The sequence below is a fragment of the Neofelis nebulosa genome, chromosome 11 (assembly GCF_028018385.1).
Source record: "Neofelis nebulosa isolate mNeoNeb1 chromosome 11, mNeoNeb1.pri, whole genome shotgun sequence".
In the NCBI taxonomy this organism is placed as follows: Eukaryota; Metazoa; Chordata; class Mammalia; order Carnivora; family Felidae; genus Neofelis; species Neofelis nebulosa.
In genome coordinates, this window is record NC_080792.1 from 21,161,948 (window position 1) to 21,178,058 (window position 16,111).

Here is a 16,111-nt window from a genome sequence, read left to right on the forward strand (position 1 = left end):
AATGCCCGGCCCACATGTGGGTTACATTCTAGAAGAGGATCAGAACAAACAAATAGATGAACAAAAAGTGGTAATTCACATTCTACATTAGAAAATGGTAAGTGTTATGGGGAAAAAATAAGCAGGGAAAGGCAGAAGTGTGTGGCTTCGGAGGGAGCAATTTTAAGAAGGTGATCAAAATTTCCTAGAAAAGGGAGGCTCAGCTTTATTGGTGCCAAGCTATGTGCCCATAGGAAAAGAATAGAAATTGTGTCTTTCTTACTCTTAGGGTATGTGGGTGTTGGTAAGGGGAAAAAAAATTCAACAGAGTAAATTTGAAGATCTAATTGGCTTTATTAAATGACTCCTAAATAGGCAACATCCCATCTGACAAATAGAGGGGAGCTCCACTGAGAAAAACAAAAGAAAGGTTTTTTACAGGCAGAAAGGGCATTTAAAAAATGAAGGAATTGGGGCACTTGGGGGCTCAGTTGGTTAAGGGTCCGACTTCAGCTCAGGTCATGATCTCATGGCTCATGAGTTCGAGCCCCACGTTGGGCTCTGTGATGACAGCTCACAGCCTGGAGCGTAGCCTGCTTTGGATTCTGTGCCTCCATCTCTCTGCCTCTACCCTGCTCACCCTCTGTCTCTCTCTCTTTTTCAAAAATAAATAAATATTAAAAGAAATCTTTTAAAAAAGAAGAAATTTATTCACAAGGACTCCATCCTTTAGGTAAGGTTCCTAAGGGGAACCAAAGGTGTCCATAAGTATATTTCCTAGTCTTGGCCAGGAAATTCCATGTTGATTGCATAAAGGTTACATTCCTGAGGGGTTGAAACTACAGTCAGGTTAGATATTAAGTTTTGATTTACTGACTTGGGGCCTTAACCTAAGGGATACCATTTTGTAATTTTTTTTTTTCAACGTTTTTTTTTTTTTTAATTTTTTTTTTCAACATTTTTTATTTATTTTTGGGACAGAGAGAGACAGAGCATGAACGGGGGAGGGGCAGAGAGAGAGGGAGACACAGAATCGGAAACAGGCTCCAGGCTCCGAGCCATCAGCCCAGAGCCTGACGCGGGGCTCGAACTCACGGACAGCGAGATCGTGACCTGGCTGAAGTCGGACGCTTAACCGACTGCGCCACCCAGGCGCCCCAGGGATACCATTTTGGACCTGTGGTTTTCTTTTTTAACAGTCTGAACTTATGTAGTCCATAAACTTTGATCCTATGGCCCCCCTTTTTTTTCTTTTAATTCACAAAGGAAAAAAAAGTTTAAATTATTTCTTAAAAAACAAGCCTTCAATAGCTACAATTTCATCTCCTGTGGGAGCCCTGAATGTCTCTGAACAGCAAGCTCCTTCTGAACATGGTTCACTGTTCTTCCCCATTCACCTGCCAAGTGCCACTTCCTTGTCCCTTCTATCTACTCTAACACCCCAGAACTAGGTAAGTGCTCCTATAATACATTCTCAGAACACCCTCTATGCTTCATATGAAGTTCTCATCTCAGTTCATGGTAAAATGATTTGTTACTTGAATGCCTCCACTGCCAGATTATAGACTACACAGAGCAGAGACACTGTCATCAAAGCTTAGCATAATACTTGGGGCATTTAGTAGGCTTAAATGAATGAATTTATTCTTACATGATCTTTACATTCCATACAATCCTATCTCTTCCCCGAAACCATTACCTACTAGTGACCAATGCACCCAGCCTTCATCAGTCTCCCCCTATCTTACCCTTCTAGAATGTTAAATCGGGGGAAATCTAAGCAGTCAATTAAATCATATACAGAACAGTATTAAAAAAACCAAGCATGAGAAAACAGGTATGGTACAGCAATGTGATGAGCTAAATAAGAAACATGAGTGTAAACTCATGTATGCATTTCCAGCTCCATCGCTACTAACAGTCCAATGACATCTGTAGTATCTGTACTTTTGCCCTCCATCCACTCTCGTGTTCTTCCCTAGTGTCCAGATTTTGGTCCCTAATACACTTCTCTGCCATGAGGAACAAGAACTCCTGATTCCTTGAAAAGAGGTTATGACTAGATCATATGGCAGGAAAAAATAAGAAGGGTCTGGAACATCCTTCTGTTTCTAGAAAGCAATCATGTTTTCGAGAATGTCAACACAAAGGAAGATTTCAAGAGCCTTCACGAGCCAGACTGTGATAATTTCAGCTTCAAATAAGTTCTGTTGTGGTTAATTGAAATATATGGAACCTGTGAAATGTTTAATGATACTCTAAGTTTACAATGATACTCAAAGGATAAAAAGTAATATAAAAGGATAAATAGAATGTATTCTATATTTTTATAAGTAGAAGAGTAGTAATACATAGGGATCTGTTTATTCTACTAATAATATGTTTATAAATTATACATATATACTGGGGTGCCTGGGTGGCTCAGTGGGTTCAGTGTCCAACCCTTGATTTTGGTTCAGGTCATGATCTCACCAGTTCGTGAGATTGAGCCCTGCGTCAGGCTCCGCACTGTCAGTGCAGACTGCTTGGGGTTCTCTCTTTCCCTCTCTCTCTGCCTCTCTCTCTCAAAATAAATAAACTTTTTAATTAATTGATTAATTATAGATATATACTTACTTCTCTGTAGACACCACACTAAACACAGGGAAGGGAACAGTGAGTGAACTGAGTAATCCTAGAGCAAGCAGATACTATACCCAAACGAAGAAGGATTGAGAGCATCAATGGTCACATATAGAACTAGAAGAAAGAGGGGCTCAACAGTTAATCAGTACATGTGCTTACACACAATTACCAAGTAAAAGAAGGGCTCACCTGTGGATTCCAAAGGGCTAAATTAGATAAATTTCTAAAGAGAAGGTATAATTACAGAACCAATGCTCATCTCACAGGAGAAAAAAACAAACAAACAAAAACTTCTAGATGGCCCTACCAACTATGATAAAATCCTTGAAGGAATGAATACATTTTTTAAAATGCCAACACACCACAGCAATAAATATAACAGGACAGTGGCTCAGGCACTGTGGCCTTAGGCTACCACTGAAGGCTGTAGGGATTCAATATATACTTAGAGAGTTACTCCTCAATCCAATATTGCAGAAACATAACTCTAGTGCAGAGGTCAACAAAAAATTCCTATAATGGGCCAGATAGTAAATATTTTAGTCTTTATGGTCCAAGAAGCAGAGGTAAAATCAAAGATATTATATAAGTACTTACATACCAAGAAAGAAAATAAACTTCAAACAATGTTTTGATAAAATTAAAATATAATAATACATATAATTTTTATAACCAAGTCTATTAATGAAGAAAATTGAATTCTTTGGAGGGAAATAACATTTTGCTTCATTGGGATTCAAAGTTAATGCTCCTTATCATCAAAACCAATTGCAAATGTTCATCTATTAATGCTGACCCATATGAGATTTTACATACTTCATTTTTTAAAACATCTTTTCACACAGTTAGTGACACACACTGATACTGCTCTAGAAGCAAATTATTTTAGTTGAGCATATTTATCATTTGGGAAGCATTTACAGAATTTTATGAGTTTCTTCACTTGATATTTTCCTTTTTTAGTGTGTCCTCACATTAATCACCTTCAACTGAAAGTAAGGTGAAATCTCTTCAATTGTACAACTAACTGGATTTTTTTTTAATATGGAAATCCCCTTTGTAGTCACAGGGAGGTCCAAAACTTGTTGCTGAAACTAGCTTGAGCTTCAAAAATACATCCCCTGCAAACGTGTGTAGGAGTGGAGATCTTGCTTCTTGTTTTAACATTTGAAAGCACGAGAAGCGTTTGACATGACTTAAGATTCAAACATTAGTTGTCATCAAAACAACTTTACCAAGGTCTAAGACTGGCATATACCTGATGTTCCACCTTGCAATTTTAGCCTGAATTCATTAAGACACATTATGAGGTCTGCCTCAATACCTAACTTCCAAAGTCACTCAGTGTTCCATTATGTTTGAGGCTTGTTCTTATTAAGAAAAATTTCAGGAGCACCTGAATGGCTCAGTCGGTTAAGTGTCCGACTTCGGCTTGGGTCATGATCTTGCAGTTCATGGGTTCAAACCCTGCGTTGGGCTCTATGCTGACAGCTCAGAACCTGGAGCTTTTGGATTCTGTGTCTCCCTCTCTCTCTGCTTCTCCCTTGCTCGAGCTCTGTTTCTCTCTCCAAAATAAATAAATAATAAAACATTTTAAAAAATTAAAAACAGACCATTCATAGAGGCTAATTCTTTTGTCACTTCAAGCTCAGCATTAACTTCTGGAATAAAAGCAACTTGGTATGGGGTGCCTGGGTGGCTCAGTCGGTTAAGCGTCCGACTTCAGCTCAGGTCACGATCTCACAGTCCGTGAGTTCGAGGCTCGTGTCGGGCTCTGGGCTGATGGCTCAGAGCCTGGAGCCTGCTTCCGATTCTGTGTCTCCCTCTCTCTCTGCCCTTCCCCTGTTCATGCTCTGTCTCTCTCTGTCCCAAAAATAAATAAAAAACGTTGAAAAAAAAAATTTAAAATAAATAAATAAATAAAGCAACTTGGTATCATAACATCTTTTAGACTCATCAAGAACCAAGAAAAGCCATTGAAATTGTTTGCCCTGATTTTTAATTGACTATTGATACTGCTCCCAATGCCATCAGCACTTTGATCAGCTATTCTTCCCAAAAAGCTAATAGTCTTAAACAAGTTTGTTTTCTGTGAACACATTGCTTCAGTTGCTGTAATGAATGACAATTTAACTCACTATCAGCAAACAGTTTAGCTTACTTGGCTAACAAGTAAGGCACTGAAAACACCGCGGCTTCAGCCTCATTTTCATTTTTTTATTTTTGTGAAGAAATTCTGTTGTGATTATTACAATTTTTTTTTTAATTTGTTGCTTTCCTATGAATTGGAAATATTGTGATGAGTACTTAGGCTAGTAATGTTGATGTATATTGTATTTTTTTATTTCTATGTGTCATAAAATATTCATCTTTTAAATTCTATTCAATCATTTAAAAATGTAAAAAAAAAAAAAAAAAAATTCTTAGCTGTGGACTGTACCAAAGCCAGCAGCACACTACATTTGACCTGTGAGTCACAGTCTAGAACACAGATATAAATTCTCCCCATCATTAGAAAGGTATGTGTTAAGAATCAGTTAATCACCATTTATTAGTTACTCCTCCAGGAAGAGTAGATCCTGCTTCATTAGAAGGATGATTATTTCTACTAGATTGTGTATAAGCTAGTTCCTACAGAACCAGTGTTGAACAACTGGTCAGCTTTCAGGAAACTCCTTAGTTGTCTCTGATTTTAGCCATTATTTCAACTCTGTCAATATTAAAAGTATTCCTACTTTGCCCTTTTCATTTGACGTCAGAATGTGTAGTCCTTGGATGAGATATTGTTCAAATTATTGAACCAAAGTCCTGGTTTGGGGGATTCTTGACAAGTGAGGTCAGAGAAACCCCTGCTATGCAGTTAATGCTAAATTTGGTCTTTTTCATTTGAATCTGAGACTATGGGTCAGAGAGAATGCTATGAAAAAATATGCTGTGAGATCTAGATATTTCTAGAACCTAAAACTGAGCTACGGGTGCTCCAGCTCCTAAGAGGATTTTACAACTCAGGACCATACAAAGATAACTCAAACGGGAGCCCTCCTCACCAGCCCCACCCCGGCTATTCCCACTGGGCCTTAGAGAATTCTTAGCAACCCAGTCATCCTGGCAGATTGTCCACTCTCCTCCTAGTCCCTTATCTCTATACCTTGCTCACCTTTTCATGTTTGGGGACTCCCTTTTGTGGCCATCACTAAGTGGAGGCCTGACATAGTCCCTGGGCCCCTCACATTGACATACCACTGCATACAGATTGAACCAAGGGAGAAAACGGTAAGTCACATACAGACTAGGATATGGATGTTATATCATCCTTCGCAAAGTTACTCTGTAGGCACAGTTACAAGGTAGGAAACAGAAACTTCTACTAATCCATGAAAAGATTAACCTAAGCAGGGTGTTAGTTCAAAATAGTGAGGTTTTCAAACTTTGTACTTCACCTTTCTTTGCCCCTTTTCCACCTTTTTTTCTCCTTCACCACCTCACCTCTTCTCTTTTCTCCCTGACTTGAAATGAAGAGATGTTGGGGAAGCTATGGCCACTGGTTTAGTCTACTAGCTAAGTTTGCTTTAACCATATGTATAAGGAAGAGGCTTCAAGGATGATAAGTAACCAGAGTACTTCCCTTGAACCTCTACTCCCAGTTCATGATGTCAAGCCTGTGTCTTCAAGACCCAAAGCCAATTTTTTCTTTCAAGAGCCAACCCTTTACAATGACATAAGCATGTGCCAAGGCCCAAATACTCCTCCATTATGCAATTTGGAGGAGGGTGACAAGGGAGAGACCTTGTACAATGCAAGTCTATTAGCGGTCTAACAAGAATCCTGGGACTGAAGTATGCTGCAGAGAGGAGTCAGGGTCTGAATCATAATATCTTTTTTTAAGTTCATTTATTTTGAGAGAGCACATACATGAATGCATGAGAGAGAGGAAGAAAGAGAGAGAGAATAAATTCCGAGCAAGCTTTGCACTGATGTGAGTCTCAAACTCACAAACTATGAGATCATGACCTGGTCTGAAATCAAGGATAAGAGGCCACCCAACCGACTGAGCCACCCAGGCACCCCAGAATCATAATGTCTTAAGTCTAAAGAATATATCCAGTCTACAGAATGGAGAAAGATGTTTCTCCTGCCTCAAAAATAAATAAATAAATAAATAAATAAATAAATAAATAAATAAGACACGTATCTTTAAGTGGGAAGGAAAGGGAAGATAAGAAAGATCATTTCTTAACATATTCTAGCACAATCTTTAAGAGTTATAAATGGAGAACTTTGAGCCACGGTTGGAGCTCAAAACCAGATTAGGGGCAGTAGGCCAGTTTCTTAATCTTGTTATTGCCAAAGAAGACAGTGCCCTCTAGTGGGAGAAAATTTTTAAGCAGTCCTTACTAACACGGACCCATATCTATTTCCACAAAATATCCACACACAGGCAGCTACATGACAACCATTATGATCAGCTGAAATTCTGAAAAAATTGTATTTACCAATAGCTTCTAACACTGGGCACCTACTATGTGTGAGGCACTGTGCTAATAAGTAAGCATTTTACAAGTTTTACCTCATTTAAAGCTGCAACTTGCCCAAGGCACCACAGCTAACAAAGTACGGGAGGGAGGGTTTATGACCTTTAAATTTTAAACTGTCCTAAGAAATCTGACTCAAAACTACATGCTCACACACATACAACCAAGAACTACAGCAGAAATTTGGGAAACAGTTGCTACTCTTCGCTCCTTTTTAATAGCATATCAATTATGCTTTAATTCGCAACGATGAAATAAGTCACTCTGTTTATGCAAACGCTCTACCACTGAGCTATACCCCCAGTAACTCTATGAATAAAATTGTTCATATTTCCCCTAAGTCTCTCCCAAATTTTTCAAAATTTAAATTATTTGAAGGGGTGCTAAATTATTAGTTTGTCAGGGGCATGATCATGTTCCTTTTAACCCTGGATGAGCCAAGTTACGCACAATAATGGTCATCAGAGCTTCTGAATCCCCTTCCAAGAGACTTCTTTGTGCTCATTTCTGTTGTTGTCTTACAGTCTCATCCAAAAACCCAATTATTCAGTAAATCAAACAGCATCTACTATTGCAACCTAATACAAATAAATCAATAGCCCTCTAAGCATTATTATAAAAAAAATAAAACCTATATTCTGAGAACTTATTTTACACTAAAATATCATAGGAGCCTCAGTAAAAGTAGTTGTATACCTCTGAACAAGTTAGGGGCTCCTGGGTGGCTCAGTCCATTAAGGGTTGGACTCTTGGTTTTGCCTTAGGCCATGATTTCATGGTTTGTTAGTTTGAGCTCTCTGTCTCTCCCTCTCTCTGCCCCTCCCCTTAGAGCTTGGGCTCTAAGATAAACTTTTTAAAAAATGTTTAAAAAAAAACAACTAAAAACTGGAGAGTGTTATGCTAAGTGAAATAAGCCATACAGAGAAAGACAGATATCATATGGTTTCGCTCTTATGTGGATCCTGAGAAACGTAACAGAAACCCATGGCGGAGGGGAAGGAAAAAAAAAAAAAAAAGAGGTTAGAGTGGGAGAGAGCCAAAGCATAAGAGACTGTTAAAAACTGAGAACAAACTGAGGGTTGATGGGGGGCGGGAGGGAGGGGAGGGTGGGTGATGGGTATTGAGGAGGGCACCTTTTGGGATGAGCACTGGGTGTTGTATGGAAACCAAGTTGACAATAAACTTCATATATTGGAAAAAAAATTAAAAATAAATAAATAAAAAATAAAAATAATCGCTAAGATGTTATCAGGTCATATGGACTAACTACTGGAAAGAAGGAAAATATTTTAGTATCTGGAAAAAATTCTTAGCTGAGTATTCCAAGGGTCTTAGATGGGACCCCTCATTCATTCGCCTCATTCATTCACAGAGCAATATTTATGTATCACTTTAATCCTAGGCACAATTCTGATTGTTGGGAAGAAAACAGTGAATTAAAACAAAGTCTCTGCCCTCAACTTTAAGAAAAAAAAGGAGTAAAGAGGCAAAATAAATAATAACGGCATAGGGAGTGGCGGGGGTTAGGGTAGGCCTCTGTGATAAAATATTTCAGCAGACATCTGAGGGAGAGAATCATGGGGTATTTGAGGAAAGACCACACAGATGTAGGATACAGTGCCAACAGCCTGGAGACAGAAGCATATTTGTAGTTACCTGAGAACAAGACCATTGTGACTGAATCAGAGAGCAAATCCAGTGGTAGGAAATGTTCCGGTTTGGGGGACTGAGGGAAGAGGTGTTGGCACACCACACAGGACTTCTTAGGCTATAGTCGAAACTTCACATTTACTTTTGAGATGGGAAGCCACTGGGAATTCTGGGAAGAGGTACATCTCAGACATGTTTTTAAAGGACAAGTCTTGCAACAGTATGGAGACTAGAACGGGAGGCATGAGGACAGAAGCAGCCTTGCGTCTTACTCCTAGTGCCTCCCTCAACGGGATGCATTACCACATAAGTAGCTAGTATTCACCATGTCATATATGCCAGGCATAACTTACACCATTTAATGCTCAAAGCTATAAAGTAGCTGTTACAAATGGGAAGGAAAACAAAAGACAAGGGCAAGGTCAAGTACCTTGTTCACAACAAAGAGCTAATAAACGGCAGAATCAGAAGCCTGATACTAAAGCACAAGTGTCTCCCACTAAAACATACAACATTCCCTTCTGAGTCGATGAATCCTGTATCAGACCATTTTAGCGCTCAAGTCTTTGCACATTACACCCATGTCTGAAATGCCTTCCACCCAATTTCTCTGATGGCAAACTTCATTTTTCCAGATCAGCTTTCCCTCCTGAGTGAAAGAATTCCTGATCTCCCCAGACCACTTAGGTGTTCCACCTCCTGTGCCTTTACAGCAGCTGTTCAGTCCTCTGAAACAACCCTTACCGGTTGTAGTGCAATCGTGTCCGTTTACATCTTTCCACCATGAGTTCCTCATGACAGTCATGCCTTCTTATTCATTGCCTCTCCCACCCCTGCACTCCCCTCTCCTCCATCCACATCTAGCACAGAGCCAGGAGCCAAATAAATGCTAGCTGGATGGAGTAATAAAGAATCGAATGTAGGGTTCCATTCTACTCTTTGCATGTTGCATATTGGTGCCACATTGGAAAAAAATAATTCACCAAAAAGGAAAAAAATAGATAAATGAGATGGTGGGTGCAGTAACTAGATGGGGGCACTCTTCATAATGTATATCACATCATCACAATTCACACTCTAAATATCTTACAATTTTATTTATCAGTTATATACCTCAGCAAAGAAAAAAAAGCTAGCTACAGGTGGCAATAAGAAAAACAAAGTGAAAAAAAGAGACAAACCAAGAAACAGACTCTTAACTACAGAGAACAAACTGATGGTTACCAGAGGGAAGGTGGGTGGGTGGGGATGGATGAAATAGGTGATGGGGATTAAGGAGTGCACTGATGATGAGCACTGGGTGATGGAATTGAATTACTATATTGAACACCTGAAACTAACACTGCATATTAACTATACTAGAATTAAATTCTTTTAAAAAAGTGGAAGGATGTTAACTAGACTTATTGTGAACACTTCACAACATACATAAATATCGAATCATCGTGCTGTACACATCAAACTTTTAGTTATAACTCAATTTAAAAAAAAAAAAAAGGATATACTCTAGTCTTGCTATTAAGCCAGGCTCTTAAACAACAAAATATTGAAAGCTAGGGAACAACCACAAAGTGAGACAATAATGAAAACTTTGTCTAAAGAAATACTTTAGAAACTAGATATACTTAGCCTGACAGACGGAAAGAGCATTACTCTTGTTGGTTTCAATACTTGGAAGACTGAATACGCATGTGAGATGATCTTGAGGGGAAAAATTAAGAGCAATACGGGGAAGACACAGAAAAGCAAAAAGTTGTTTAATTAAAACAAAAATATACTATAAAACAAAGCATTCCAATTTCAGGGAACTTCATTTCCAGAAACATTCATTTAAAGCTATGTGGCTACCTTGATGAAAAATAATGAAAGCAATATACTGTATTCCTGTCTGATATTCTGATTAAGAGGATAATTCATTTAATTCCAGAATACTTACATAGTCCCAGATCTCTAGTTCAGAACTATTTTGTAACGTTACCAAATTCATTATTTATTTAGGTATTTTACATTTTATTCATTTTTAGAGACAGAGTGTGAGCGGGGGAGGGGCAGAGAAAGAGGAAGACACAGAATCCGAAGCAGGCTCCAGGCTCTGAGCTGTCAGCACACACAGCCCCATGCAGGGCTGGAACTCACAAACCATGAGATCATGACCTGAGCCAAAGTTGGACACTTTACCAACTGAGCCACCCAGGCACCGATCATTAGATTTTTTAAACACTGGCCCATGTTCTCTCATTTTACCTGTTTTCTAAATGACCTGACATTCTTGCTACCTTACCTTTATGCCTAGTTCTTGGTTTGAATAGGCTATATAAGATGTTGCAAAACAGAGGGCAGAGATAGGTGAGGCATTTTGTATTTTTCATATGTGTTCTCTCCCACCAAAACCTTTCGAAATCAATTTACAGTCTGTCAGTTCCAAATTCACCCTGAAGGGGCTCTCCCACTGCTTTCTGGCAGCTGCACCATCAGCAAACCACGTGGGTATGAAGACATCTGATCTCTTCCCCCAGTCACAATCCCAGAATGTTATGGGTCTTCTTGGCACTCACAGATCTGGGCCAGGCTGGTAATCACCTTCCTGCAACCCTCCCAACACAAACACTTCATGTTTCAGGTGTCCTGCCAACACTGAGACCCCTTCCTGCCTCTGTGTGCCTACACACCCAGTAACTAGCTACAGCCTTCCTGAACCTTGGAGGGTGACTTCCTATTTGCCTAGTGACTGAAGACCAACGCTGGGCTGGCCAAACCAGTAAACTTCTCTGCCATCCAGTAGGCTACAGCTACCCCTTCTTCAGTGAGATCTGAATCCAAATCTTAAGCCCCTTACTTCCAATAGGTACCCAGGGGTACCTTTTCCATGGGTACTCCCCCTCAGTTCTGGGGTACCATATAGAATTCTCATATTTCTTTTGTCACAGTTTAAAACTTTTTCATGTTAAATTTCCCTTGTTATAATCACTATGTCATTCTGTTTCTAGATTGGACCCAGAATGCTAGTTTCCCATCAAGCCAAGCTCAAAAGAACACAATGAAAACCAGCTGCTGAAAGCTTTCCTAGACATAGCCCTAGATCTGTAAAATAATGTGTATATATGATGAAATACAAAATATATAAAAACTAAAAAATCTTAGCTTTGAGAGCTCAAGAGGTTAGAAGGCTTACAGACATCATCCAAAGTACACAAATGTTGATCCTATTTGATAAAGAGCACCAGCAACATCTAAAAATAGGCTTAATTTACTTCATTTTAAGGATTTGCAGAACATCACATAAAACAGTATGATCTGTCCTTTCTTGAGCCTACACTTATAGGGAGAACTACGCTTAAAATTATCAATCACAACTCTAAGTTTACACGTTCCTGGTTATACAATGTAATTGTTAAGAGGTACTATCTTATCAAGGAGATAAAAATCAATCCTCCAACTCTTGAGACATTCTCTCCCCTAGGGACACAATGTGGTAGAGAGACATTATTCATAACAAAAGCAAGAAATATAATAGCTAAATGAATGATGGGAGAGGAAAAAGGAAAGCCAACCTACCCAGTTTGAAAGAACGTTAGAATATTTGGAAAAGAAAATACAACATTCAGTTAGAGCTTTAAAGAAATTCTGGAGTAAGCTTTACATAACCAGAATGAAAGAAAACTAAGTATTTCAAGTATGGGAAATAACATCCACAAAGGTGAGAATATATGTAGAAAGTTGGGAGAATGAGTAAGGCAATTTACAGCAAATTTCTGAAGTAGATTAGTAATGTTATAGTGTTGGTGTTACAACAGTGTCTTGCAGACCGGTCAGCCACTCTTCAATGTAAGGGCTGAAAGTGAGGGAAGGAATGTTAAAGGTTGAAATAGGTATTAGGCAGGGGTGCCTGGGTGGCTCAATCCGATTAAGTATCCAACTTTGACTCAGGTCATGATCTCCTGGTTCAGGCATTCGCGCCCTACATCAGGCTCTGGGCTGACAGCTCAGAGCCTGGAGTTTGCTTCAGATTTGGCCTCTCTCTTTCTGCCCCTACCCCGCTTGTGCTCTCCCTCTCTCAAAAAATTAATAAACATTTAAAAAATAAATAGGTATTAGACAAATGGACTCCTCTTAGTTAAGATAATGAAGAATGGACAGATACATCTGTTACATCGTTAGAAAAGTTGCTACATTGTGAGAAAAGTGGTTACAGAAGTCTGGTCTAAAACAAACTGGGAGGGCAAAAAGGTATTTTTGTTCAAAAAAGGAAAACAATCTTAGCCACAGATGAATATAAAGAAGAAAGAAAATAGGGAAACAGAAAAGGAATAATTTCAAATGTCATGGGAAAAAAATCTAACAATATAACCTGAATATGTGTTCGTTCACATATTCAGACCCAGGTTTGCACCAATCATTGTATGATCGGCATTACAAACTAACACGATATATAACCATGTATAAAACATCCAACTGGTACATGGAACAGAATGATACACACTCTTTCACATTTCAAGAAACTTCAATTGTTCACGAATCATCAATTTTATTGGCCTTTTGCTTCTTTTGTCTCTTTTCACAGTACTTGCATCATTTTGGCAAGTTTACTTCTTCATAGCACTTCCACCAAATAGGTTTTGAGACACACAGTACACGTTGGAAAAGGAAAAAATTCAAACCTATGAGTGATTCCATGTATTCAAAACATGGGGCAAGGGAGAATCTTGTCATGATTTATCTTCAAAAAACATTTTGGTATAACTATATATAAGTTAACAAGATGTTAGCTTAAACTTTAGATACCCAAAAAAAAAAAAAAAAAAAAAAAAAAAAAAAAAAAAAAAAAAAAATTTCAACAAGAAATAACATAGAAAGACATATAATCCAAACAAACCCAAGACAGTGTTCCTCAATTTGGTCAGAAATCTCCATGACACAGAAATGTGCTAACACAGAGAACAGTGAAAGTAAAGCTCCTACTGGTATTAAAGAAAATACAGTTGAGTTTTGAGTCTTCATATACTCATTGCACTTTTATCCCTTGATCTCAAAAAATTGGAATTAGGTTAAATTTTTTTCACACTCACCTAAAAATCTGAAATGTCTTATTAAAATTCTTCTTCTACCTAACACTTTTAAATATACCTAAAAGAAAGGGGTTGATGAAAATTTATATTCACACTGCAACTTTTAAAACCTATAATTGTGCACATTATCTTCTTTAAATTTCCAATTCAGCAGTCTTAATACTGTTGCCTTCCTCTCACTCCTGGAAAACTCAAAAAATACTGAAATGTTTAACATGTAATTTAATCAATTCTGTAGCGAATTTCATGAACATTTATCATTTAGATTTTTCTTAGTTGACTCTCCTATACATTTTTAAGTTGGAATCACTTTAGTAAAGTTAATTTACATTTTAGGTTAAAATGACTAAGCTTCCATATTTAACACAAAGGAAAAATACTCCTTTCGTAAGTATAATCGAGTAGAATCAACCGTTTCTTAAAAAACTAGTTATAAAAATTTAGAAGGCTTATTTTACTTCGCATTGAAGCTATTTTCTTGCAAATGGCAGCACTAATCAAATCAGTGCGATTCAGTCATTATAGCAGAATCTCTTTGGAAATGCTTTATAGGCAAATACTAAATACTAGGTCTGATCAACATATATGCGATTAGAAGTTTATTACCTGATGATATATTCATCTCTTCTGCCTCCATTGGAATTTGTCTAACAAGATTTAGCTAAACTGGAACATGATCAACCCAAATTGACTTCATGTTCACCTACTTAAAATCCGCATTTTTAACATCCATTGTACTTTCATCATCAAAGTAATGCCTTGTTTGAGTGTATGCAAACTATTTGTTTTAAAGCAGAAGATCATAATCAGAAAATAGAATGTTGATGTCAGAAATACCTCCACAGACTAAACAAAACAAACTTAATGACAAGTGACTCTCAAACTGGAAAAAAACAACTTCATGGTGGTGACTCCTTGGTCAAAAAAAAAAAAAAAAAATGACAACGTTCCCTCTATAGTCTTTGATGTGTAAGTTCTACAGCAAAGGTCTATATTTAAATTGGGGGGAAAAAATTCTTCAACACAATGTACTTAGAAATTCCTATCTGACAGTAAAACTACCTAACAAAGATGCTACAATTTGGACATGTTAAAATGTACTATTTGTATAAACACACAGATATTCTTTCATTTCATCAGGCTTTTAAAATATGCTTTATGACTTAATTCCTAGTGTTGTTGGTAAAGATGCTTTCTTGCTTATTAGAAGTTTACTTGGTAGAAAATGCAAAATTACAGAGCTCAGTTCAGTTCCAGCTAGAGACAGACTTTAGACTACAGATTGTTTTAAAGAAAGTTCAGTTCTTACAAAATAGCTTCATAATACAGAGTTGCTTTTGGATTTTCCATATTCATTTTATTTATCAAATTGCATGAAGTGATTGGTCACTGATCTCATAGCTTTTATTAGTTTGAGCTAACCCCAAAACTAAAGTCTGGGAAATAATCAGTATCAAAATATTAAATTCTCAAATATACACCCCTGAAATGCTTTGTAAGCTATCAAGACCAAGATTATCTTACACAGAATCAAAATCAAAATATCAATTAAATGAGGTTTTCTCTTGGATTTCACAATATAAAACAACGTTCCTTTAGCAGTGCGTCACCCCGTTATTAAATTAATGTTATCTGCAAATACAACATATCTTAAATACTTAGGAAAATTAAAAGTAACATACTCTATATGGATAAGATACACCATAACAACTTTGATATTCCTTTAAGCTACTTAAAAGTAGATGTTAATTGTATCAAAAAGTCTACTTAAGAGATTTTGGATAGAAACCAAGAAGAGTTTGTTAATAATCCAGAAACAGATGATAAAATGATGAGGATGTTCAAGAAGATTAAATCCATGTAAGCTTCAAGAACGGAAATCACCCACCTTTGAATATAGGACATATGCTGGCCTGAAAACCAAAATCAGACTGTAGGACACAGTGTGGGTCCTTCAAGTTCACATTCTAGCATTTTGGCATAAAATGAGAATAGGTCACAAAATCTATGCACATTTTCAAGCTTGGTTTTTAAAAAAAACATATAATATTTGAACCAATCACAGAATAATGTATGAGTTATAATTTCTTTGTCAGTTTAAGGAATAGGAAAAATATACATTTTTGTTCTGTGGTGACTATTTATTGGTTGGAATGTTTTATTTTCCTCTTCATGTTTTCGGTGACTGTTTCCCACTGGTATCATCAACCAGGTCTCTCAGGCGAGATAAATGGTGCAAAGCCCTTCATTGAAAAGTAC

General features: G+C 37.5%; 1 protein-coding gene across 5 annotated transcripts in view; it reads right to left on the reverse strand.

Moving 5' to 3' along the window:
- Nucleotides 1-16,111, reverse strand: part of C11H18orf54 (chromosome 11 C18orf54 homolog) — a 62,183-nt gene that overhangs the window by 20,507 nt on the left and 25,565 nt on the right. The window contains exon 9 of one of the 5 annotated variants that reach the window (XM_058692048.1): nucleotides 13,292-16,095. The exons of the other annotated variants lie outside the window; for them this stretch is intronic. Coding sequence (XP_058548031.1) covers nucleotides 16,023-16,095 — 73 coding nt within the window. The 3' untranslated portion in view covers nucleotides 13,292-16,022. Of the gene's footprint in view, nucleotides 1-13,291; nucleotides 16,096-16,111 lie in introns of those variants that run through there. 5 annotated transcript variants of the gene reach the window in all.